Source organism: Oryx dammah, unplaced genomic scaffold (assembly GCF_014754425.2).
Source record: "Oryx dammah isolate SB20612 unplaced genomic scaffold, SCBI_Odam_1.1 HiC_scaffold_28, whole genome shotgun sequence".
NCBI classification, from domain to species: Eukaryota; Metazoa; Chordata; class Mammalia; order Artiodactyla; family Bovidae; genus Oryx; species Oryx dammah.
The window spans coordinates 57,251,263-57,279,011 of NW_024070212.1; the positions used below are offsets into that span (position 1 = coordinate 57,251,263).

Here is a 27,749-nt window from a genome sequence, read left to right on the forward strand (position 1 = left end):
AGAACCCAAAACTTGTGTTCTTCCCCCACACCATGTTGCCTCTCCTCTGCTTCCTCACCCCCTTCTACCTGCCCCTTCCTGCTTCCCTGCTTTGTTTCAAGCAGCAGCAGAGGGAAGTGGCAGTGCCCTTGGCCTCATCACAGCAGTGCTGGGCCCATACTTTCAGGCAGGGGAAGAGTCTTTCCTGGACTGTAGTTAGCTTAGTGTAGGTATAGGATGCCTTTGTTATTGGTCCTTGTTAAATTGAAGTGTTAGAGCGTGTACAGTGATTCCAGAATGCCAGTTGTATATTCCATTGAATTTGGGGGAAAATTTTGAGTTAATGGACTTTCTTAGGAAGTATTATCTACCATTTATTGAATACACCCTATGTGCTAAGCATCTTGCTAGGCGCTTTATAAACATTGCTTTCATTATCCTTTCAACAGTCTATATAGTTGTTGTAGTTATTGTGCTGTAGTTACTTCTAGAGAGGAAGGAAAGGGCTCTGGCCAGATCAGTGATGTGCCAGATTAGAGGTGTTGCTGATAGCGATGAGCCTGTATCTGACCAAGGGCCAGCCGCCGCCACAGCCTGTGCTGCTTTCTCCCTGCTCCCCAGCCTCCTGTGTGTCACAGCCTGCCATACTTTCCTCGAAAGGATTTAGATGACCAGAACTCCACAGGTCTGGCCTTCCCTTCTCCAAACCCTGTTTTAAATACTCATGGTAAAATGTCCATTTCATTGCTTATTCTGACCGACAAACATTCATTATACAATGCAGGAATAGAAACAAGCAGACCACAACAAAATAAAACTCCCATTCTGAAAAGTGGAAGACACCTAGCAGCCACAGGTGTGTAAAAATGATGAACCACCGCTGGGCAGGGATTGTTAAGGTTTCCCTGCCTCAGTCCCTGCTTCTGCTCTCTGGGAGAGTCTTCCTAGCAGCCTTGACTTTGACTGTCGCCTGGGAAGTTCTTCCTTGTCCAATACCCTCTGTGGCCATATCTGAAATGGATGTTGGAAAGTGTGAGCTCATGCCACGCTGTAGCTTCCATAGCAGTATGGTTCCTTAAAAAGTTTACAGTCTTCTGATCTGTTTGCTTCTGGTCAGTTCCATACACCAGTTACCATATCCAAGTTCTGTTCTGGACCAAGTTCTTTACATTCCTTATTTCCCAGCTTCTGTCTGGGCCCATCTCTCTCTTCCTCTCCTTAGTGGTCTCTTTCTGACTTCCTTTAAAACACGGACTTGGGCAGGAGGGTGCACACTTACTCTGATCTTTCCTATCAGCCTGACTTCTTTGTTCCAACGCCATGTTTTACTGAGAGGCCTTTGAGAAGGGCTATGAGCAACGATACTATTTTCTAGTCTTTGCAGTTGTAGAAGCAGTTAACTTTTCTGATCCTCCAAGGCCTCCAACTTCTAGGTACTGCCCATTTTTCTCCACTTTTTCTTACAAATGATCCTTGCCTGAGCTCATCTCTTTCTGGGAATGCCTTTCTAAAAGCGAGGGCTTCCCAGGTGACTCAGGGGTGAAGAATCTGCCTGCCGATGCAGGAGATGCTGGTTGGATCCCTGGGTCAGGAAGATCCCCTGGAGAAGGGCATGTCAATCCACTCCAGTATTCTTGCCAGGATAATCCCATGGACAGAGGATGCTGGTGGTCTGCAGGCCATAGGGTCACAAAGAGTCACACGTGACTAAGTGAGCACGCACACACACACTAAAAACTGTGAGGAGCAGCCAATGCTTGCTCATAGTATGTTTCCTTCCAACGCTTGCACCTAGAGCTGCAGGCTTCTTTGGCAGAGAGGCCCCCAAATACAGTTATTTGAAGATGACAGAAGTGTTTTTTTCTCTCTCTTGTTAATAATCCTGAGGTGAGTGGTTTGGATTTGAAGGGTTCCTTTTATTTTGTTTCTCTACCATCTACCAGGGAACGTTTCTCAAACTCCCTTTGTTTAAAGATAGATTTCTTAACATCCAGTATGCTGAAGACCAGTATTTTGGTTTGGACTCCACAGATCATGCATTTATATTTCATAACAATGTCAAATTGTGACAGACATTTCTAGGTGTTTATTCATAATTTCTGTATTTTTATCTGTTTGTTAATGGAAAGTTGTCCCCAGATGACTTTGAGTTGTGCTTCTAGGGCTCTGCCTTGGTCTGAATGTTGAGTGCCGGATCACAGGCCTCTCTGAGCTCCAGCATGCGGGAAGGTTAAAGAGCATGAAAGTGTCGGGCTGTTCCAGGGCTAACCCGGGAGCTGTGCTCTTCATTAATGCTCACAGTCCATTAGCAAGGAGTTAGCCACACGACCACCCTGGCTGTAAGGAGGCTGGGAAATGGAGTGTATTACTCTGTAGGAAAAGGAAGACATGATCTAACAGTCTGTGCCATAGACCATAAAGCCAAGAATGACGAAACAAATCATTATGAGAGAAGTCACACGGCAGCAGACAGTCATGGGCAAGTGAGTTGGAAGAACTGTCCTGAGCTCAATGTCCTGTCGCCCAGAACAGGGCCTCTTGGAGTCTGCGGTTCTGCTGGTCCTTTTATGCAGCCCGAGGGCCACAGGCTGGTAGTGTGGTGAGGTTAACAAGGGGAAAGTTTGCTCAAGAAGGGGCCAAGAACCATTCTCAGGAGGAAATCCAGAAATGAGATATACAGATTTGGCGTTAGAATCCACAAGGCTGTATTCAAAGTGCTGGGGCAGAGGTGGATCTGATTGCCTGAGATGCTACAGTAATCAGGATTGGTGGACCACTGGGAAAGGGGTTCTAACAGTCTCTCCTGAATCCAAGCAAAGCCCTGGAAGAGGGAAGACAAAAGATCCTGGCCAGTGTGAGCTGGGAGAAGTCTCTCCAATCCCAAACCTCTCTGCCAGCTTGCAAATGCTATGCTACAAACAACCAGTAAAACCCAAGACCACCCTTGCTTTAGCCTCTGTGTTAAAACCTGGTGCTTAAGCCTCAAACTTTGTTCCTATTCCAACAGCTGAACTGAAGGAGGTTTCCTTCCATCCTGCACAGATGCTACCCTCATGGTGACTTTCTTGTTTATCTTGGAGGCAGTTTGGGAGCTTAGCATGAGAGAGAGAGGATATGAGCAGTGCCAGGGCTTGAGCTACTTCTAGAGTCACCATATAGAGGAAATAACTTAAGCAATTATAGCTCTGGTGCAAGAAAGTTTAAAGGGAAAAGAAGAGAGACCTGAGAGCCAAGTCTAGGAATATGTACACTCCAAGGCTGATGGAAGAAAGCATGACAGAAGTACTGAGGACAGTGGAAAGAGAACCAGGAAAGAGTAGAGTCACAGAGGCTTGGGAGGGGAGTTTCAAAAAGAGAGTAACTCTCTGTCCATATCCACAGTGAAACCGAAGAAAAAGAGAGACTGGAAATAAAGGATTTGTCATTGAATTATTCAGTAAAATTGAGCATATTTTTTATTACGTGCTAATTACAAACAAGTTTCTGTGTTTGTGCTTCAGAGAACAGGGAGACAGAAGGATACCAGCTCTGCCCAACAGGTTTGGAAGTGAGGTGAAGACAAATAAATATTTAATACGGTGTGTTGAATGCCATAGGAGAGGTACCAAGTATTTCATAGCCGAATTTCTTGAAAGAATAGCCTATACTTTCTTTCTACTTCTGTATCACCCAGGCATCATTCCATAAAGTGTGATCAAGTTCTTGCCTCCTCTACCCCCAACCAGCAAACTAAAACTAACCAGCACATGAACTAGGCACGTGTTGTCCATGCCTAGGGACATGCCTGTGATGCCCATGTCCATTGGGCATCAGGTGCACAAATGTAAGTAAGAAACTGGTGGCCTTTCAGAAGCTTGCAGTCTGGTGGTACAGGCTGATACTGAGACAGAGGCTGCTTCTACAGTGCAGTAACAGGCGAGTTCCCTCCAGTGGCTAAAAGAATCTGACTTTAGTAATAAAGAGTCACCTTAGGAGAATGAATGTGTATATGTCTGAAAGTTCCAGGGATATACATGTGTATAGGTTCCAGAGTTAAGGACTGCCTCTGATCTCCCCCAAGTGTGTTTGTATTCATTTTTTTAAAATTTAAATTTATTTATTTTAATTGGAGGCTAATTACTTTACAATATTGTATTGGTTTTGCCATACATCAACATGTATCCGCCACGGGTATACACGTGTTCCCCATCCTGAACCCCCCCTCCCACCACCCTCCCTGTACCATCCCTCTGGGTCATCCCAGTGCACCAGCCCCAAGCATCCTGTATCATGCATCAAACCTGGACTGGTGATTAATTTCATATATGATATTATACATGTTTCAATGCCATTCTCACAAATCATCCCACCCTCTCCCTCTCCCACAGAGTCCAAAAGACTGTTCTATACATCTGTGTCTCTTTTGCTGTCTCGCATACAGGGTTATCGTTACCATCTTTCTAAATTCCATATATATGTGTCAGTATACTGTATTGGTGTTTTTCTTTCTGGCTTACTTCACTCTGTATAATAGGCTCCAGTTTCGTCCACCTCATTAGAACTGATTCAAATGTATTCTTTTTAATGGCTGAGTAATACTCCATTGTGTATATGTACCACAGCTTTCTTATCCATTCATCTGCTGATGGACATCTAGGTTGTTTCCATGTCCTGGCTATTATAAACAGTGCTGCGATGAACATTGGGGTACACGTGTCTCTTTCAATTCTGGTTTTCTCTGTGTGTATGCCCAGCAGTGGGATTGCTGGGTCATAAGTCAATTCTATTTCCAGTTTTTTAAGGAATCTCCACACTGTTCTCCATAGTGGCTGTACTAGTTTGCATTCCCACCAACAGTGTAAAAGGGTTTCCTTTTCTCCACACCCTCTCCAGCATTTATTCCTTGTAGATTTTTGGATCGCAGCCATTCTGACTGGCGTGAAATGGTACCTCATTGTGGTTTTGATTTGTATTTCTCTGATAATGAGTGATGTTGAGCATCTTTTCATGTGTTTGGTAGCCATTTTGGAAGAGTAGAGGTGAGGAATGCTGGAATAAGATGAGACTGTTGTTGGAATGGAGATGAGCTGATTCCTGAGCCCCTCCCTCTCCCTCAGTGCCTTAGGCCCCCACCTCTTTGTCTACTTAGGGACTAAGTCTGGTTCATGTCCGCAGGGCCTAAAAATCATCTGCTGTTATAGCATCACCACCATTATAGTATCTACAGCATTTTAGCATCTCCACCAGCCTTCAGAGCTTCTGGGAGAGCAGCACTCATCCAGCAGCCCCCGTGGCTGGCCCTGCCACTGGAAATGCCACTGTGGAGGGTGGATCAGCGGTGCCACCAAAAGGCAGCCCTGTGGCAATGTCTGCCTGGCCTCAAATCGGGTGGCAATGCCCCTTGGCTCAGGTTGTCATTACCCTGCCCCTCTCCGCCCCGCCCTCTTCACAGCACCTTAAGGAAAAGTCTGCTGCTTCTTTCTCTCCACTTGTAGTTTCAGACCTGGCTAACCTGAGGCCCAAATGAACACCTCAACCCATGTAATTTATTTCCATGGTATACAAGACCAGGAACTCAGAGCTGATGCTGGAGCACAGCTGATGCTGGAGTACACTGCAGGACATCCAGGAGGTAGACTCCAGCATGCAGGGTCTCTTGTGCAGTCATCTTTCTTGTATATAACCCCTGATGCAGATGCATCTGTGCTCAGTCGTGTCTGACTGTTCCCAACCCCATGGACTGTAGTCTGCCAGGCTCTTCTGTCCATGGGATTTCCCACGCAAGAATACTGGAGTGGGTTGCCATCGCCTACTGCAGGGGATATTCCTGACCCTGGGATTGAACCCGTATCTCCTGCATTGGCAGGCAGATTCTTTACCACTGAACCACTAGTGAAGCCTGCATATAACCCCTAACTGTGGGCAAATCACTCATCGATTGAATCACTTAGTGTGTGTAGGGAAATTTGCTAGGGTTCTGGCATGTCTAAGGGGACATAGGGAACATCTAAAGAATTGTAATACTGGCCCATACCTTTGAGAATACTGTTTATTCCTCTTTCCTTCTCTGAGAGTTGCTACATTTATAGCTAGGAGATAGTATGTGTGCTTGATCATACTAAAAGAGTTAAGAAAACCTATAACTGATAGCATATTAACATCTTTCAAATAACACTGTTGTATTATAATGTACTTGAAGATGATATCTGTTTCACTCCGTGAGAGTTAATTTGGTATCTGGAGGAGGGGGTTGATCACGTGGTAACTGGGGGAGGGCAGAGTTCATGGAAATCAAGAGATGGTGCAATGACCCAGAGCTGGAAACAGCAAGGAGCTGTTAACACCCCTCAAGCTGAAAGCCAAGGAGAGGGGGAAGGGGAGGCTGCCAGTAACGAGAGGCTGCCTGCCAGGTACTAACCCAGCCAACTCAGAGCAATATGCCAGGGAGTGAGCAGGGGAAGTCAGTGTCTCAGCTCTGCCCCACCCCCTCCTCTTCGTCTTTCACTGTACCTCTCAGGGTAGGAGCTGGAGGGCAAGGAAGCCAGTTGATGAGGTCCCAACAGGGAAAAGAGCAAGTGGAGAGGGTCGGAGAGGGAGCTGGATGGGCGGATGGTTGAAATCAGGCACAGTGTTCTCCTGTCTTTTGTATGCACTTCTGTGACCTGATTACCTTCATACAGGTGTGCTGTTTTGCTTCTCTGCACGCATAGGGTGGTAGAGGGGGATGGAATGGGGATGGCTGTGAGACTCCTGCTTTAGTGACCAGACAGCGGTGCTCTCCTTTAGAGCTTCTGAAGCTTTCATTAAAACAACCGTCTCCCTCTGTAGCCACATGCTTTGAAAGTGTGATTTTCCTTTCTATATCAAATTTCAGGATTCAAACAGGCACTAACCTGGGCGGGCATGCTTTCCAGAAGCAAGGAGGGGTCACTGCAGGTCACTATTCACTTGTTACCGGGAACAGCGGGGGACTATTTGGAACACACCATGTAGAATAGGAGATTCTTGAACATCCTTCTCAGTACCAGAGGCAGATTTAGTCACGAAATGGATCGAGCCAAGGAATGAATGCAGTATGTGGTTACATTAAGACAAGCAATTTAGACCAAAATTTTCTCTGTTGTGAATTTTACAAGGAAAAGAAATCTGATTTTCTTCTTCTGAGAAGTCATTGGCTGTAAGTAGGAACTTCTCAAAATATATCTTCACAGAGTGACAAAGTTCTTTGTACAAAAAAATATCTCTTTCAGGGATGAATGTCCACATTTAAAATTTTGGCATTCTCTCCTCCTTCAAACATGTGATTACATGATGATCTAAGGATCATTTGCTACATAATAGAACATATGGAGTTATATTATATGTAAATATTATTCATTTTAAGCATTCTGATTAGCATCTTTACTTTTAGGACGGCCAAAATGTATGTCATCTGTCCAGCCTAATGAATTAGAGATTAAAATTGTATACAATTGACAGAGTAAACACAGTTAAAGATTTATATTACATGAGGATAAGCTGAGTCAGAGAATTTGCTGATCACGTAAAATCCATGTCTCACCTCTTTTATTTGGTTTAGTTCGGTATGTTTTCAAGTTCGCTTTCCTGTTTAACCAAGAGGTTTAAGACAGTCCTCAGTCAGTCATCAGTGACATCTGGGGAACAATACGTTTGACTCTAGTTGTTTATTAAACAAGTCCCTGGGTAGAAGCTGTGTGTTTACAGCCTGCGTGTTCATAAATCCACCCACCTGATGGAGAGAGAAAGCAGTGATCGAATCAGCTGACATGCAACAGGCGGTCCTCCCTACCCACAGGGCTTAGAAATGAGCTCTGACACAGTAATCTGTTTATTCTGCTGAGTTCTCTCTGCCATTTCCCCTGTGTGTCACCACTCGAAGCTGAAGATGGCTCGAGGCACGGAAGTTTCTCATTTCCCAAGCGCACCCGGTTGTGCCTGCTCCTCCTGTGTGTCTGCTGCTTGGGGAACACCACTACCAGTAGCGTCTCTCGGTGTACCGCCGGACCTGGATGCTATGTGGAGAACAGGGGTCGAGATCAGAATAACTTTATGTACCTGAGTTTACCATTTGCTCTTAAACAGAGTAATGAAACTTTTCAACAGAATTGAGTTTAACTTGCTTAAGAGAACTGGTCTAGTGTATTCAGAGAGGGTCGCAGATTTGTAGTAGCCCTACACTTAGCGGGGAGCCCTGATATAAATGTATGAGCTTTACCTGAGAATATCGAGGATCCCAGTCTTCTGTCATGGACGGTATCTGTTTAAGTTGAATCTCCAATAGATGGCTGCTCCTCTGTGTTATTTTGCTACAGCAAAGAGTAAAATTACTGCTTATAAAACCTGCAGGCTTTATTTATTTTGAAATTGCTGCAGTATAGCAGAGCTGACATCCTCTCCCCTCTCTTTTTAAAATCTATTTTAAATATTATTTGGTTATAGGACAGTTTCATATTTACAGAAAAATTGACCAGATAGTATAGAGAGTTCCCATGTTATACCCCTACTCCTATTACTAACACCTCCCATTAATACGGTGCATTTGTTACACTTAATGAGCTGATATGGAAACATTATTATTAACTAAATATTTAGTTAGTTATTCTCAGATATTAATAATATTATATAATTATAATAATTGCATATAATTATTATATATAATATGTAAATATATTTATAAATATATAAATATAATGTTTATATTATAATTGTATGTGTTATATAATAATAAATATAATATTCAAATATTCTCACTTTTTACATAATATTCCTTTTCGGTTAAAGGATCTAAGATACACATTATATTTAGATGTCATGTCTCCTTAGGTTCCTTTTAGCTGGAACAGTTTCTCAGATTTTCTTTGTTTTTGATGATTTTGATGATTTTTGAGAATGTTCTCCTATTGGAATTTATCTGAGGTTTTTCTCAGATCAGGCTGGGATTATGGGTTTTGCGGGGGTTCCTTGGTAGCTCAGCTGTTAAAGAATATGCCTGCAAGGCAGGAGTCCCTGGTTCAATTCCTGGGTCGGGAAGATCACCCGGAGAAGGGGTAGGCTACCCACTCCAGTATTCTTGGGCTTGGGCTTCCCTGGTGGCTTAGATGGTAAAGAATCTGCCTGCAACGCGGGAGACCTGGGTTCGAACCCTGGGTTGGAAAAATCCCCTGGAGAAAGGCATGGCAACTCATTCCAGTATTCTGGCCTGGAGAATCCCCATGGACAGAGGAGCCCGGCAGGCTACAGCCCATGGGGTCGTAGAGTGGACATGACTGAGTAAGCAGCAGCAGCATGGTTTGGGGAAAGAAGATTACAGAGTAAAGTGTCATTCTTAATGTATCTGATCAAGGTTACAGGCTAGCAGTGTGACTGGTTACCGTTGATGCTGACCTTGATTACCTGGCCGAAGTCATGTTTGTCAAGGTTCTGCACTGAAAAGAGGCCCACACCCTGTCATGCTCTCCTCTTCGGGAAGAAGTCACCATGCACTGTCCACATGTAAGGACTGGGAGAGATGTTCCCCTCCTTTGAACATGTACATAATTTATTTGGAATTCTTCTGCATGAGAGAGTCATCTCTTCTTTTTCATTTATTGTATTTTTCAGTCTTATTTCCATCAGTATGACTAATAGATTTTTTAAAATACATTGGGTGATAGTCCAATCCTACTTTACTTTGTTGCTCAATTGGCCTACCTTTGGCCATTGAGTCCCCCTTTTCTTTGGAAGTTGTGTGCAAAGAGGAGTCTTAATTTCTGATGTCCATACAGACTGGGGAGAGGTCTCTACCATGGGACTACCCTTCAGACCACCCTGATTTGTCTGCTCTGGTGAAGTTTCTGTTCCAAGGTGGCAAACACCACTCCTCATACCTCTCAGCTAGCAGAGCTGGGAGGGAAGTCTACAGAGGAAAGTGAAAGAGTTCTGAGACCCTACTTAGAGAGTATGCAGCAGCAGAAGCAGCAGTGGAAAGTAATAATGCTCAGTTTGGTTAAACAGGCAGGGTGCATGTGGGCACATGTGTACTTCATTTAATTCTGCATTGAACTAGTGTCTACTGAGTGCCTACTGTGTGCTGGGCATTGTTCCACATGCTGGGGATATGCCGCAATAGCACAAAGGCCCCAGCTTCCTAAGCACATGGGGAGACATACCATAACCCCAGGTAGACAGTGTCGGGTGGTGAGAAATGCTGTAAAGAATAATAAAGCAAGGGACAGGGTGACAGGCAGTTGGCAAGGGGTCAGGTGGGAGTTTGGAGAGGTGCTCTTTTACAAAGTGGCACGGAAGGGACTCTCTGATGAAGTGATGTTTGGGCAGGAATGAGGTGGCAGAGTGAGCCCTGAGAATATCTAGGGGAAGAGGCTTCTGAGCAGAGGGGGAGCAGTTTAAGGGCCTTGAAATTCATGGCTGAAATGAACCTCAGGAATCATGTATGGAGTTAAAATATCCCATGCTATCCCAATTTTGCTATTAACATGAATTAGTAAGAAGAATTCAGTGCACAAATGTGGTTGATTGGCAGGAGTGGTCTCTTTTCTGGTTGTTAGTGTACCAGCTAACCTGATCTCCAGCTCCCATCTGGCTGGGGTTTCCAGAGAGGACAGGAGAGTTCTACACTTGTGGACCACAGGAAACGAAAATGTGCACAGCACCAACAGATCCTGTTTTGGAGGTATGCTGTTTCATCCTAAGGGGAAAAAGAAAGTGGTGTTGAAAGCCAACTAAAAGGCCAGCAGCAACTTGTCTCCCAAGATGTAGTTTGAAATAAGCTGCTTGAGTGGTTTTCACATGTTTTAATTTTCATAATTGTTTCCACATTATGGGCTGGCTGGACAGTGTTTTAGAGACTCAAGTTTGGGAGAGTCTAAATGAAAGCTTTGCTCCTGAAGTTTTCATTTGGATTCCACATATAGACTTTCTAAACCATCATTTTCTGAAGTCTTAAATTACTGAAGTTTAAAGTTGTGGTAATACCTCCAGAGTTTAACATCTTTTGTTTCTGGGTCAAAACTATTCAAACCCTCTAAACCTTTAGTATAGAAAAAAAAAAGAAGAAGAAGAAGAAAGAAAGAAAGAAAAAGAAAGCCCAGCTTGAGATTTGGTGGAATTCAAGTTGAACAACATTAGTCTTTAAATTGTATTGTGTGGCCTGCTTTCTATGAAATTTGAAAGCGTATTTTCAGGAAAAAAAATGCCTTTTCCTATATTTCTCGGGGCTTTAAAAACAAAATAAAAAATCTAAAGGGTATTTAGGCTGTCCCATTTTTTTTTTAATATGCGTATAGCACAAGACAGTCTTTGAACGTGATTTGATGGGATCATTCTATTTTGGTAATTCCATGGTTATTGTAAGTATGACTATAGTTCTTCATCTGTCTGGTATTTCATTTGTCTGTGGAGAGAAAATGTAGTGTTGTGGAGAAGCTTGCAAGCCTGGGAGCACAGCTGCCTCAGGAGAAGACAAGGTCTTCCTCTTACTAGCTGTGTGACCTTAGGCGAGGATACTTCAGTTTCCTCACCCACACAATAGATCATATAATAGTATCTGCATCACTGTGGGTATGATTAAATGAGAAAACCTACATAAAATGCTTAGTCCAGCATCAGGCACAGAGTAATCACTCAAATATAGCAATTAAAAATAGTAATAGTAAAGTCAAGATATTAAGTAACTAACCCAAGAACCGGTAGTTAATCAGTGAAATTCTCCAGTTGGCATAGTTAGTGGGTGATGTGTAAGTCATCAAAGGCATTTAACTGAACCTCTTCCTTTTAGTGGGGAAGAGATAGTGTTAAATGGGGATTCATTTGTCCCCTCCACACATGCTAATGCTATAGATGTGAGCATAAAAGGCAAGGTCCCTGGTCTCATGGAGCAGAGAGGTCTAGCAGAGGGGGATGGATAATAAAGTCAAAACACGCACAAAAAGTATGTCGTAACTGGTAGAGAAAGCAAGGCTATCTGATAGCGGGAACTGAGGGTTACTTTGGATTGGTTAGAGGGGGTATCTCTGAGGAGGGGATGTTTAGAATTTATAATAGAATCATATTTTGAGGTTTGAGAGAGGTCAAGAAATAAGTCGATCATTTGTTATAAGCTCACTAAATTTTTGGTAATTTCCAGCTAAGAGAATATGGTGATCTGTTGTTAATATATATTGGGGACTGTCAACAAGCTTGACAGCTTATGGCAAAGGAAAAAAATTTCAGAAGTACTAATTCACAAACTTCCATTATTCATTTTTGGGACTTTGGGGTGATTATGTTGGGAATGTTTTATAAGAGAGTTAGAGAACCTCTTGATTTGGCCTCTTGATGGGACCTCTTGATTTGGCCAGTTGTCAGCATTATAAGGTTTTGTTGTTTCATGAAGTTTTAAGTAGAAAATCATTTTATTTTCATTATCATTGGAAAACTCTAAAGTGTGCTATGCTGATAAGAGTAATAATAATGAACATAAGTGAATCCTTGAGGTTTTTCCTTTGAGGATTAAATTTGATTTTTCAGTGTCATAGTTTCCAAAGACAGAATTTGTAAACCAGCATTTAAGAGTCTATTTATTTATTACAAAAAATGTAGACTGTAGAAAAAACTGGAAAGAAAAAATAAAACCCCACAATTCTACCATTCTTTGTTAACTATTTACACTTTGAGTTTTTTCCCCTCTTCTTTTTTCTGTCTTTTAAAAGTAGTCAAGATGCACACACACACACATATTTGTGTGTGTTTATATGTGTGTGTATATATATATATATAAATATATGTGTACTTACATATATATGTATATATACATATACTTTATTTTAATTAAAACAATAGCATATGCTTTTCTTCATATTAATACAGCCTCATAGTAAACATGATTTTCAATGGGTGCGTAATATTCCATCCTGTGGAATCTTTTTCACGAATTCCCTATATTAACTTTTTAATATTCTCATTGTCTACTTCTCCCAAAAGTAGAATTAGAGCCTGGGACGTAGGAAACTGTGGTGGGAGTTCTGGTTAATCATGGTTTTCCTGTGGTTTTCAACTTTGTAAGACAAAACTACTTCTCATTCTTAGGACAACTTTTGCTAAAATATGTTGAAGAATGTGCCATTTCGGTTTGATGAGGGAAAGTTGAATTTGAAGATTTTTAAAGTTTTTTAAGAATCATTGAGGTTTTAGGGCATGATGTAATTACGAATTCAACCAAGTTTATGAACCACAATAAATGTTAAAAACCCCTTTTAAAGGAAATTAGGAAAATTTAGCTTTCTGCTAGTATGTTAATTCCTACGTCTTTCTGACATTAATCTTGATAAACTGATGAGTTAAAGATAATATAATTTTATAACTTCCCAAGAGGTTCAGTGGTAAAGAATCCACTTGCCAATGCAAGAGACTCAGGTTCGATCTGTGAGTTGGGAAGATCCCCTGGAGAAGGAAATGGCAACCCGCTCCAGTATTCTTGCCTGGGAAATCCAATGGACAAGAGAAACCTGGTGGGCTACAATCCATGGGGTCACAAAAAAGTCAGACATGACTTAGCAACTAAACAGCAATAAATATAATTTTTAAATCAGAACAGTGTTTCTTTATCTAGAACATATAGCAAAATAAAATACATGAAATATTTTTCATTAGTAGAAGGACGTGTAGCAATTGCATACTAAAAAGACACATAATCATTAAAATTTCTTATGTGGTTTTTGGATTTTTTCAGTACTGTTGAAACCTACATTTTCTCTTTGGATTATAAAATTGAATTTTACTAGATTAGTATCTTCCATTCAACTCTCATCTGCTGCTGGTGGGATTAGAAATATCTGTCTCGAGGGCAGTTCGACAACATATACAAGAAACCTTTAAATAAATTTATATTTGCTACTTCATCAACTAAAATCTATGGATTAATCCTAAGGAAATAATTGGCCAAGTGTGTAAAGATTAATGCATAAGAATGTAGTCTTTCTTGTCAAAGTGAAATATTAGAAACAACTTAAATATCCAACAGTTAGGGATTAGTTAAGTAAATTGTGGTATATTCGTACTGGAATATTGTGAAAATTATCATATAGACATGTAGTTTTAATTTGGGAAAATTATCATGATATAATGTAGATATATTGACCTGTTTTATGAAGTTGTCTGATATTGGCAGTTAGTGGTTGGTGAATATCTTCCAAAGAGAATAGTTTTTGTTTTGTCATTAGTAAAAGGCACTTAGACCCATTTGTATTTTGAGATCATTCCCATTTGTTTATCTGAAACATATATCATGATATTTTACCTTTCATTATTTATGGCAGAGACACATATATCTAATTCAGTAAAAATTTCATTGTACTATTATAAATTAAAATGAAGACTGTCTACAATAAATCTCTATTTTGTACTACTTTAGACTGATATTTGATCCCCTTATCCTGATTCTGGATGTGATATTGAGCTTTACAAGAGCCTTTAGAATTTATGAGAGCCTTAAAAGCTGGGGATTTCCACTAACTTTTCACTGTTAGAGCCACTTCGTTCCCACCAGTGGACTGCTCAGTGCACGTGTCTACCAGGTATCCAGTTTTCCAGAAAAAATATTGTAGCCTCGTTTCTTGAGAGAGAGCCCTGGTCATTCTCTCCAGAAGATAGATTTCCTGGTCTTCAACTCCATTCTCCATTGATTGGACCCTTCACAGCAATGGCCGGATCACTCCGAGGCAAAACACCTGGTCTTCCCAACAAGCACGGATGCATCCGCTTCGTTTGAGCCCCTGCCCAGCCCCTCCTTGGTCAGAACCCCTCACTTTTGGACTGCCAGAGACCTCATCCTGAGATTAGTATCTTACTTGTCTTCCTGGTACCCCAGTGTGGGGTGTACTTTCAGACATGTGTCTGGACAACTTGTCTTTACTTGGCAAGTGCATTTTCATACCCTCGGACTCCAGATTCTAGTCTTACCCATGAAGGACTGGTCCTCTGCTACCGGCCATTAAACAGAGCCCAGGGAAGGAAACTGACTTGAAGTGATTGAGGTGGATAATCAAATATGCAAATTCACATTGGTGCAGTTTGGCTTAGGAGAGTAAGAAAGAAGTGAACAAGAAGGAAAAAAAGGAGGATTGAGGACAAAGTCGCCAGCCCTGTGCCACGTGCTTCACCAGTGTCATCGTAGCTTGAAACTAAAACATGGCAAAGGTGGATCAGAAGTCTTGGGAAAGCCATATGGTCATGTGAAGAGTAACTCAACACCTGATCTCTTGGCAAGAATGTGCCTGGCATTACCAACTTGCCCTTGATTAATGAACAGAACCTATAAATAAGCAAGGAGCTGGAAACCACCAGGAGAACTGTTAACATGCTATGCTGTAATTGTTACCAGTATAGAGTGGAATATTGCAAGGTTCAGAATATTTGACCTAGTGTTGCCTCCTGATCAGTCATTCTTTCAGGCAGCCAGCCAATCATTCAGTAAATATTGGTCTTGAGACAGCCAGGGCAGATGGATCCTGGGGTTATCATGATGAACAAAATAGATACGTACCCTCGCTCACTGAGCTTGCACCTAACCTGAGAAACAGGCAACCGTGACTGATGTGAGATAAATGTTGTAATAGGAGGTCAAGGACCAGGGTCCTGGAGCAAGGGACATTTATACCGGGATCTGAAAGATTAACAGGAGTTGACTAGCATAAGGGGCTTAGCAATGGCAACTGGTGGTTTAGTGACTGATTTTTGCAAAGAGTGATATTTGTCTCTTCTTTAAATTTCTTTCTAGGATGTTCAGTTCTTCTCCACAATGAATGAGTGTTACTATGATAAGCGGATGGACTTTTTTTATAATAGGAGCAACACTGACACTGCTGATGAGTGGACAGGAACGAAGCTTTTAACTGCTTTGTGTCTTGGAACATTTTTCTGCCTGTTTATCTTTTTTTCTAATTCTCTAGTCATCGCAGCAGTGATCAAAAACAGAAAGTTTCATTTCCCCTTCTACTACCTGTTGGCTAACCTAGCTGCTGCAGACTTCTTTGCTGGAATTGCCTATGTGTACCTGATGTTTAATACTGGCCCAGTTTCAAAAACTCTGACTGTCAACCGGTGGTTTCTCCGCCAGGGACTTCTGGACGCTAGCTTAACAGCCTCCTTGACCAATTTGTTGGTTATTGCCGTGGAAAGGCACATGTCAATCATGAGAATGCGGGTCCACAGCAACCTGACCAAAAAGAGGGTGACGCTGCTCATCTTGTTCGTCTGGGCCATCGCCATCTTTATGGGAGCTGTCCCCACGCTGGGCTGGAATTGCCTCTGTGACATCTCTGCCTGCTCTTCCCTGGCCCCCATTTATAGCAGGAGTTACCTCATTTTCTGGACTGTGTCCAACCTCATGGCCTTCTTCATTATGGTCGTGGTGTACCTGAGGATCTACATGTATGTAAAGAGGAAAACCAACGTCTTGTCTCCACATACGAGTGGGTCCATCAGCCGCCGGAGGACACCCATGAAGCTAATGAAGACGGTGATGACTGTCTTAGGTAAGAGGAACCAAGTCAGACGTTATTCCCCTTCATTCAGCAAATATTTATTGAGTACCTGCTATAAAACAAGGCACTTACTAGGTAGCAGGAATGCAGGAGTGAACATGAACAGACGTAAACCCCCACCTGCCTGGAGCTTATACTCTAATAGGGGAAGGCAATGTAAGTACTGTAATGGGACAAACAAAATAATTTTATAGTAAATTTTATTATAAATTTGTAAAATAAGATGTTGAGGAGTCTAGTGGGAAAAAATAGAGCAGGGAAGATAAGGAGTGTGCTAAACAGGTATAGTTTTTGCAATTTAAAAAAAGTATTGTGAGGGACAGTTTCACCTAGAAGATTACCTTGTAGCCGAGATAGGAAAGTGGTGAGGGAGCGAATCGTGTGGGTATGGGGGGATGGGTGTTCTGGGCAAAAGATGCAATGAGTTTTGGAGGCTGAACAGCAAGGAGGCCAGTATGGCTGGAGTGGAGTGAGCGAGGTGGGCAATGAGGTCAGAGAGCTGAGGGGGTGGGGGTGGGGAGACTCAGATTCAGTGGGGCTGTGCAGTTACCATCAAGGCTTTGACTTTTCTGAATGAGAGAAGAAGCCATTAGAAGGTTCTGAATGAGGGAGTGACATGATCTCACAGTTTAGTGGCATCTCTTTGGCTGCTGTTTTGAGGAAATACTGTAGTGGGGCAAAAGCAGAGGCTTAAGAGGGCATTTCAGTGCCCAAGAGAGATGGTCCAGAGAGCAGGACCAGAGAGCAGTCGAGAGGTGATGCGACATGGCTGGTTTCTGAATTTTATTAGATGATAGCATCAATAGGATTTGCTGATGAGTAAGGTACAAAGGAAGATGGCAGGGCTAGGGGAAGGTGGAGGTGGGGAAGACAGAAGAGATTTGGGGAGAAGGTGGGGAGTTTGTCTTTGGTCTAGCTAAGTTTAGGGATTTTTTTAGACATCTCAAGGAGTTATTGAATGAAGCTTTCAGGATTTAGGGGTGGACTGGAGATTTATATTTGAAAGTCACTGGGGGGGAAAGTGGTATTTTAAACCAAAAACCTAGATGAGCCCACTGTGAAAGGGAGTGTGGATGGAGGAAAGAAGAGGGCCAAGGAATGAGCCCCAGGACATTCCAATATAGGGAAGATGGAAAGGCAGGGGCAACCGGCATAAAACCAAGAACAGGGGTGGCCAGAAACCCAGGGGAACACAGTGGCCTGGAAACTGAAAAAGAAAGAGTGTATCAACCGTGGTCATACTCTTGAGAGGTAGAGTCACACAAGGTCTCACTGGGTTTAGCAGAGTGGAAGTTGTTTGGTGACCTTGGAATGGTCTAAACTAACAGCTGTTTGGTGACCTTGAACCAAAGGAAATTAAGAAAAGGACAGAAGAGAACCTTTAAGACAATGGGTTTGAGCAGCTCTCAGGAGTTTTGCTTCCCACTGTGATTCTTGGACCAAGAAGACTCATTTGGGTGAAGAATTTTACCTTTGTTTTGTTCTCTGTGACAGGTAGCCAGTTGTGTACCAATTCCAGTCCTGTGTCCAGGTGACAGGTAGACTTTGTGATGGGTGGACAAAGACTTTTATGGTTTTGCAGGCCTTGACTTCCACATTAGAGAGGCCATTTCTCACCCTGTGTGGTGGCTGCAGCTGTGGGGACCATTATTGAGGGAGATTCAGGAGGATAGTCCTTTTAATTCCCAATGTGAAGTAACTATAAAGTGAATTCCTGGGGAGCAGTTCATAATGGAAGATGCAGGGGATTCGTGGTCTGGAATGGGAACCATCAGGATATCAGTAGGTCCTGAAACTGCTAGTGTGGTTTGGAGGTCAGCAGACACATAGTATGATTGTTAAAATAATTTCAAACTGAGGATTTATTTAAGATAACAAATATTTATATAGGGTTTAATATGTGTAAGCATTGTCCTAAGGATTTTATAGATATTAGCTTATTTAATCCCCTTGGCAACCCTGTGAGGTCAGCTACTGTTATCCCTATATCAGATGAAGAAACTGAGTGGAGAGTTTAAGTAGTATGGCCAAGGTCATTCATTGTTAATGGTGGAACCAACACTGACCAGTTGGCCGTTGAAGTCCACATGTTTATTACCACATTCTGTAACTAGTTTTGCTTTATTTGGACTTTTTACTGGCTTCTTTGTTCTGTCTTCAAGTTTGAATACCTCATTCTCCTTGTAGTGCCTTGACAAGAATGTAGACAACAATAAGAAAAGGTGGAGTCAAACTGATCCATTTTTCTACTCTTGAGCTAGAACTATTGATGTTTTTGGTCTTTATTCTTAGTGTCAATAAACTCTACTTTTCCTACTTGCAAGCATAACCGTTTGCTTTGTTGTTGATGTTCAGCTGCTTAGTCATGTCTGACTCTTTGCAACCCCATGGAGTGCAGCACGCCAGGCTTCCCTGTCCTTTACCATCTCCCGGAGCTTGCTCAAACTCATGCCCATTGAATCAGTGATACCATCCAAAAATATCATCATCTGTCATCCCCTTCTCTTGCCACAATCTTTCCCAGTCTCGGGGTCTTTTTCCAATGAGTTGGCTCTTCGCATTAGGTGACCAAGTATTAGAGCTTCAGCTTCAGCATCAGTCCTTCCAATGAATACTCAGGGTTGATTTCCTTTAGGATTAACTGGTTTGATCTCCTTGCTGTCCAAAGGACTCTCAAGAGTCTTCTCCAACACCACACTTTGAAAGAGTCAATTCTTTGATGCTCAGCCTTCTTTATGGTCCAACACTCACATCCCTACATACAAGAAGAACCATTGCTTTGACTATACAAACCTTTGTTGTTTTTTAATACACTATCTAAGTTTATCATAGCTTTACTTCCAAGGAGTAAGTGTCTTTTAATTCCATGGCTGCAGTTACTGTCTGCAGTGATTTTGGAGGCCAAGAAAATAAAGTATGTCACAGTTTCCATTGTTTCCCCATCTATTTGCCATGAAGTGATGAGACTGGATGCTATGGTCTTAGTTTTTTGAATGTTGAGTTTTAAGCCAGCTTTTTCACTCTCCTCTTTCACCTTTATCAAGAGGCTCTTTCCTCTTCACTTTCTGCCATGAGGGTGGTATCATCTGCATATCTGTGGTTATTGTTATTTCTCCTGGCAATCTTGATTCCAGCTTGTGCTTCATCCAGCCTGGCATTTCACATGATGTACTCTGCATATAAGTTAAATAAGCAGGGTGACAAGATATAGCCTTGACGTACTACTTTCCCAGTTTGGAACCAGTCCATTTTTCCATGTCCATTTCTAACTGTTGCTTCTTCAACTGTGTACAGTTTTCTCAGGAGGCATGTAAGGTGGTCTGGTATTCCCATGTCTTTAAGAATTTTCTGGAGTTTGTTGTGATCAACACAGTCAAAGGCTTTAGCATAGTCAATGAAGCAGAAGTAGATGTTTTTCTGGAATTCTCTTGCTTTTTCTGTGATCCAATGGATGTTGGCAATTTGATCTCTGATTCTCCTGCCTTTTCTAAATTCAGCTTGTACATCTGAAAGTTTTCAGTTCATATACTGTTGAAGCTTACCTTGGAGAATTTTGAGCATGACCTTGCTAACATGTGAAATGAGTGCAATTGGACGGTAGTTCAAACATTCTTTGGCATTGCCTTTCTTTGGGATTGGAATGAAAACTGACCTTTTCCAGTCCTGTGGCCACTGCTGAGTTTTCCAAATTTGCTGGCATATTGAGTGCAGCATTTTTACAGCATCATCTTTTAGGATTTGAATTAGCTCAGCTGGAATTCCATCACCTCCTCTAGCTTTGTTCGTAGTGATGCCTCCTGAGGCCCACTTGACTTCACACTCCAGGATGTCTGGCTCTAGGTGAGTGATCACACCATTGTGGTTATCTGGGTTGTGAAGATCTCTTTTGTGTATTCTTGCCACCTCTTCTTAATATCTTCTGCTTCTGTTAGGTCCATACCATTTCTGTCCTTTATTGTGCCATCTGTGCATGAAACGTTCCCTTGGTGTCTCTAATTTTCCTGAAGAGATCTCCAGTCTTTCCCGTTCTGCTGTTTTCCTGTTTCTTGCATTGTTCACTTAGAAAGTTTTCTCACCTGTCTCTGCTGTCCCTTGGAACTCTGCATTCATATGGGTTTATCTTTCCTTTTCTCCTTTGTTTTTCACTTATTTTCTCTCAGCTATTTGTAAGGTTTCCTTAGACAACCATTTTCTCTTTTTGTTTCTTTTTTTGGGGGGGGGGATAGTTTTGATCACTGCCTTCTGTACAGTGTTTGAACCTCTGTCCTTAGTTCTTCAGGCACTCTGTTTATCAGATCTAATCCTTTGAATCTATTTGTCACTTCCACTATATAATCAACAGATTTGATTTAGGTCACACCTGAATGGCCTAGTGATTTTCCCTACTTTTTTCAATTTAAGTCTGGATTTTGCAATAAGGCGTTCATGATCTGAGCCATAGTCAACTCCTGGTCATGTTTTTGCTAACTGTAGAGAGCTTCTCCATCTTTGGCTGCAAGGAATATGTCGATCTAACTTCGGTGTTGACCATCTCATGATGTCCATGTGTAGAGATGCCCCTTGTGTTTTTAGAAGAGGGTAATTACTATGAGCAGTGTGTTCTCTTGGCAAAACTCTGTTAGCCTTTGACCTGCTTGCTTCATTTTGTACTCCAAGGCCAAACTTCCCTGTTACTCCTGGTATCCCTTGACTTCCTAGTTTTGCATTCCAGTCCCCTATGATGAAAAGGACATCTTTTTTTGGTGTTAGAAGGTCTTGTAGATCTTCATAGAACCATTTGACTTCAGCTTCTATGGCATGAGTGGTTGGGGCATAGATTTGGATTACCGTGATATTGAAGGTTTGCCTTAGCAATGAACTGAGATCATTCTGTCATTTTTGAGATTGCACCCATGTACTGCATTTTGGACTCTTTTGTTGACTATGAGGGCTACTCCATTTTTCCCAAGGGATTCTTGCCCATTATAGTAGATATAACGGTCATATGAATTAAATTCACCCATTCCCATCCATTTTAGTTCACTGATTTCTAAAATGTTGATGTTTGACCACTTGCTGTCTCCTGTTTGACCACTTCCAATTTACCTTGATTCAGGTAAATTGATCTGGCCCTAACATTCCTGGTTCCTATGCAATACTGTTCTTTACAGCATCGAATTTTACTTTCACCACCAGACACATCCACAATTGGGCTTTATTTCTACTTTGGCTTAGCCTCTTTCATTCCTTCCAGAGCTATTTCTCCGCTCTTTCTTCAGTAGCATATTGGGCATTTGCTTGGCTTTGTACCTTCAGAAACTACTTGCCTGATTGAAGAGAAAACTTTTTCCACCATGTTCTATATTTTACAGAGCGTGAGATGGAAAATAACTCTGTCATCCTGTTCTGTCCTGGAACAGGACTCTGTGAGATGGTCATCATGGTCACCAGCTTCAGTGTCATATGTAACTTTGTCTGGAACATATAACAAGTTTTTCTGGAAGGATTAAAATTAAGGTTGTATAGTTTGGGCAGGCGTGGTGTTGGATAAGGGCCAAACCAGAAGAAACAGTGAAATTGCCAGGCAGGATAGGAGAAGTCATGGCATCAAAAGGAAACAGCATTGAGGAATTGGTTAACGGCAGGAAAAGAGCTTGGTGTGGAAGACCTGGGGAAGTTCCTCAGTGGTGAGACAGAGGCATCTGGTGGAAGACGGGAAGTGTGGGGACAGAGGAAATGAAACTGAAGAGCTTGGTGGTATGAGGTTTTTAGACTTACAACTCCTGACTTCATTGGATAACAGATTTAGGTGTTTAGCCCCACTGCTATGATTTTCTACAAAGATGATGTGAAGCTCAACTTTCTCTGGTTAAATTTCCTTATCAGAGATTCAATAGGTAATTTTTAAATTCTTTTCAAGTTCTAAAATTCAGTAGTCTACCATGACAATAAATAACCAAAGCCTACACAAAGTGCAAGGATTCACTGAGCATCAAATCACAAAGCCTCCTTCCATGAGAGCATTTTCTATGGTATTCTTAGGAAGGAAGCCACTCAGTTGCTCTGTCTGATGCATGTAAGAATTCAGTTGCCTAATTCAGGTGTCTGTCATATGATATTATATATATTAGAAAAATCAAAGGACTGGCACCTACCACCACTATATTTACTGGTTCTGAGTATGTTGAAATTAACAGCTTAATACTTATTTATTTAATGATTACTTGATTAAAATAAATTCATGATAAAATACTAAATCCTCATGTTTACTCCTTGATGTGTATTTTGTAGAAAATTTTAATTTAAAATTAAGGTTTCTTGTAAACATAAATTCTTTTAAGTATTAGAAAATTAATAAATACATATCAACTGTCTGTTAAATAGAATCTAAGAGCCCAAAGTCTGTATGAATTCAGTGAGCTTAATCTCATTTCAAAAAAGGAAGAAGGGATAACAGGGCCCCATAGAATTTGAGGAAGGCTTCTTAGGGATCTGGAATGGTAGGTGGGATTTGTATTGGCAGGAGGGGAGGAATTCTAAGCAGGAGAAACAGTATAATCAGAAGTGTGATGGTAGAAACATCTCAAGCTTGTGCAACACAGATGCGTGTTGAGGTACAAGGGGAAGTGACTATGAAGAAGAAAAGTTTAGTTGGCTCTTCTCTTTGGAAGGAAAAGCGTAGATCCAGATGACCTTTGTGTTTCTTTCCAGGTTTAGGATTTTGGTTGAACACAAAAAGCATACAGAACTGGATGGGGAGCACTCTTTAGGCTTGAGGAGATAGATGATGGTAGTGACGATGGCAGTACGAATGTTAAGTCTGTGCGTGACTAGAAAGGCATCTAGGCAGTGTGTTCCTATCTCAGCTACCCTGAGGCGGAAGGCTGCTCACATCTGGGTTATGATGTGTGATGATCGCTTTATGTGAAAGAAGTTGCTCGTTGAATGCTCTCATTGAAAAGACACTGGAGACATACAATCCTACTTTCCACAGGGCACGAAGGCCCTGCCTAAGAGAGACCCCTGTATTTTGAAATCTTACTGGACAGCCAGCCTATGGCAACCAAACACACAAAATACCCTGTGTGGAAACCTCTAACTTATTGTCATCAGCAGCACCCTATGTGAACTGTGCACCCAGGGATGTCTTGTTTCCTAGGAAATGGCCTGGACTTTCTTTTATTTTGCAATATCTGGAAATGCAAAAGAAAAGAAAGATTCTAAGGATCTGTGAACCATTCTTTTGAAATTTTTCATAAGCCTTCCTATCTCTTAGGATGGTATTTTCAAGTTGCAAGTGTGACCTACTAGCAAATAATGAAATCAGTTAGGAAATTGTAACTGACACTTTTTTTTTAATGACATACAGTAGAATAGAAGAGGAAGTATCAGAGTGAATTACATATAGTAGATATAAGTGTATTGTTTCATAGTGTGTGTGTGTGTGAGAGAGAGAGAGGGAGAGACTGGTTTATGGTATAATTTTTTTGTTTTTACTATGGCTTATGGAGAAGAATGGGCTTCCCGGGAGATGCTAATGTTAAAGAACCCGCCTGCCAATGCAGCAGATACTAGTTACACAGAGATGTGGTTTTGATCCTGGGATTGGGAAGATCCCTTGGAGGAGGGCATGGCAACGCACTCCAGTATTTGTGCCTGGAGAATCCCATAGATAGAGCAGCCTGGTAGCCTACCGTCCATAGGGTCACAAAGAGTCAGACATGACTGAAGCAACTTAGCACACAGACATGCATGCATGCATGGAGAAGAATATTTGAAAAGCCATGGTCTTAGGGTCAAGGTTATTTTTCGGCCAGTACAGACTGAGGTTTTAAAAAATATGAGCAGCATTAAGTTAAGGGACTTTTCAGTTTGTGGACATTGAAACAAAGAGCTGAAAGTTTTTCTTATTTCTGCCTCCCACCTCTCCACTTAGATCAATGCTGAATCCTCCTTACCTTCTCTCAGTGGGGAGGGAAGGGTGGCAAAGTGGTGGAAGAGAAGAAGCAGTACCTGGAATTCTCATGCTAGGAAATGGGTGAAAAGTTAGTGCCATATGAGCCTTGCTAGAGTACTACTAGTAATCATACACAAAATTTCTGCGACACAGTGTCTTTTTCAGTGTTTTAATTGTTCTTGTTTGGACTTGTGGAAATTCTATAGGATAAGTGGGGAAGATACTATTATCCTTTTTTTCCTGCCACTCCCCTAACTGCTCCCTGTTACTCAGTTATAAGTCATTATTGAGTTCCTCAGTTGGCATCACTGAGCCTTTGCTCAGACTGGAACACCTTTCTTCTTGTTCTTCCTGGGAAACTCCTATTCAGTTTGTAAGGCTCAACCCAAGGGCCTCTATTCTCTGAGTCTTGCCCTGCCTAGATACATCTGGCTCCTATCTCCTTTGGGCCACTCTCTGACTTATCTATATCTCAATCAATCAGCACACTTCATTTGTTTGCATGCCTTTAGTTTGAACTAGGGTGTCCACTTTTGGAAGATGGGACCTGTACCTTGTTGGTCTGCCTTTGCATATATAACATGCTGTCTGGAATACATGTGCTGAGGTTATAATAGAAGGAATAAGTGAGGAAACTGAGGTTTAGAGAAGTGGCTTTTCAAAAGCTAGAACTAAAAGTAGAACCCAAGTTTCTTCACATGCAGCCCGACCTTCGGCAGGCTTTGGCTGTGACTTGCCTGTGAGGTAAGAGATGGGAAGGGAGTGGGTGGGTGGGTGTCCCCTGTCATACTGTGGGAGGCTGAGGTCTCAGAAGGGCCAGTGACAGTGTCTCTTGGGAAGAGGAAAACGAATGGATGTTTTCTGAGTGCTTACTCTGAGGTCTGCATCTTACACACTTTTAGGATTTTCTTTCTCTTAACCCTCATGACGACTCTCTGCCAATCTGTTTTATACATGAGGAAACTCAGATGGACTTAAGCATCTTGCCCAAAGGCCCATACTGGTAAAAATAATAGTAGTTCATACTCGCTGTTGTGCTACACATGGTTCTGAGACATGTTTTACTTCATTTAATCTTCGGTGAGGGAAGATTCTGTTATTATAACCAGTAAGCCAAGGCCCTGAGAGGTTCAATGTCTTGCCTGAGATTAGTATTAATAACAGAGCTGACTTTCAAATCTGAGCAGATTGGCTCCAAGACCCAGTTTTTCAAGGTTAGTTAGCAGCCTCTGGTAAGTGGTAGGGCTAGAATAGCACTGATGCACATAATGAGGTTTATGAGCTTCCCTGCTGGCTCGGATGGTAAGGAATCTGCATGCAGCGCAGGAGACACAGGTTCAATCCCTGGGTTGGAAAGATCCCCTGGAGAAGACAATGGCAACCCACTCCAGTATTCTTGCCCGGAAAATCCCATGGAGAGGAGCCTGGTGGCCTACAGTCCATGGGATCATGAAGAGTTGGACACAACTGAGAAACTAATACTACTAAGGTTTATACTTTGTATCACCCTTCACTTCTAGTTCAATTTATCTCAGTAAAGGCCCTTGATGTCTGACGTTTACCTTGCACTTCGTCTTAAAGATTCTACAGCATGGTGACAGTGATGACAGCATCTCCCAGGGAATGAGAGCACCACACTCTTCAGGCTTTTTGTTCTTTAAAGTCAACGGCAAGAGTAGGGGCTTTGAAATAGGGAGGGAACCAGATTTAAAATACGGCTTTGCTGCTTCCAAACTGCGTGACCTTGAGCAATTCACCTGGCCTCTCTGTGACTTCGTTTCCCCATCTGTAAAACAGATCATATCAGTACCCCTGGCATGCCAAGGTTTTGAGGATGCAGTGAGACAATGCAGGTAAAGTGCCGATAGTAGTGCTTGACACAGGGAAAGTACTAAACAACTTAACATAGTTAAGTACTAAGAAGAGTAAGTTGCTCTGAAGAGCTCTGCCCTGCATTCAAGCCCTCTTATCCCCAGTAATGTTGCAGGTACTGTGGAGATGGGGACTGGAGGCCCACTGTTGGCACCATCATGATGGCAGATTTTTGTAACATGGGCAAGTAGCCAGAAAGAAGCTAACTGGGTGTGCTTTGCAGAGGCTGCCTGACAGAGACACATGGCAGAAGTTCAGCTCCAGGAGACCCAGGCCAACCTGAAAATATGCCACCATGGCCCTGAAGGGCTCTGCGCTTGCATCGCTAGTCCCTATAAACCACCCTCTGCTGCCCCGTCAGCTCTAGTGAAATCCTGTCAATGGTTCCTGTCTCTAACAAATGGTCTTTGCATTAATAACTCATTTTGCCTTTGCATCATTTATGAATCAGACATGCTAAGTGAGACCCTAACTATCAAGTGTTAGCTTAATAGGAATCCTGTAATATAGTACCAACATCTTATGTGTGGATCCATAAGATATTTCTCATAAGAAACTGTCCCCATCTTCTAATGAATTTTACCAGGATTCCTAGTTAACCATGTACTATTACCACCTTTACTAGGATTGGGAGATTTGCCCTTTGAAAAGAATTGGGAACACACAGACGTATACACACACACACATGCACAGAAATCAGGACTCAAGAGAAACTAGCTATGGGTCCCCAGGAAATGTGAAATGTTTCTTTCTAGCTTTTGTGACCTTGTAGTGGCTTCTGCATCACAAAAGCCTGCTTTCGGTGTTTGCTGCCTTGCATGCCTTCATAATCAAATATCTGTTTTTAAAAAAAGCTAAAGCTTTGCCTTAAGAAATGCTGAGTGAAATGATCAGATTTTTGGCACTCAAGAGCTCTCTTGTTGCTGTGCATTTGTTTCAGAATGACTAATGCTTTTCAGAGTCAAGCCATCCAGGCACCAGCACTCAGTACATTTTGTCCAGGGGTGTTTGTACTTTTGTCTTGGAAATGGCTAATTAAAGGAGCACCTTTGTGGCAGACGCTTCTCCCATGGGCTTCTCACTGCAGCAGGGGCCTTCAGGAGAGGGGCTTGACTTCCAGGCCAGCTGTAAATGAATGAGGGTAAAAATGTAGTCACTTCCCAAATGCTGCCCCCAGCAACAGAGTGTCACAGACCCTTCCATTCTGAGGGGAAATGTGAAAATTGAGAAAACCTCAGCATCTGGATTCAGCTCTAAGTTTTTAAAAAAGCGTCATTGTCACTGTATCCCACCTTTTCAAATTGTCTGCACTTCTTAATACTTCTTATCCCACATTTTTAGGAGTCTGTCTCTCCCCTTCTGCCTCTGCTGTATATGTCCTTTGTTTTATCATCTCTGGCTCTTAGTTCTTTTTTTTTTTTTTTCCTGCTTTCATGTTTTAGATA

The 27,749-nt window shown here is 42.0% G+C and overlaps 1 protein-coding gene across 1 annotated transcript in view; it reads left to right on the forward strand.

Annotated features, from left to right (window-relative positions):
- Positions 1-27,749, forward strand: part of LPAR3 (lysophosphatidic acid receptor 3) — an 84,103-nt gene that overhangs the window by 12,365 nt on the left and 43,989 nt on the right. The window contains exon 2 of the mRNA XM_040232430.1: positions 15,731-16,487. Coding sequence (XP_040088364.1) covers positions 15,752-16,487 — 736 coding nt within the window. The 5' untranslated portion in view covers positions 15,731-15,751. The remainder of the gene's footprint in view (positions 1-15,730; positions 16,488-27,749) is intronic.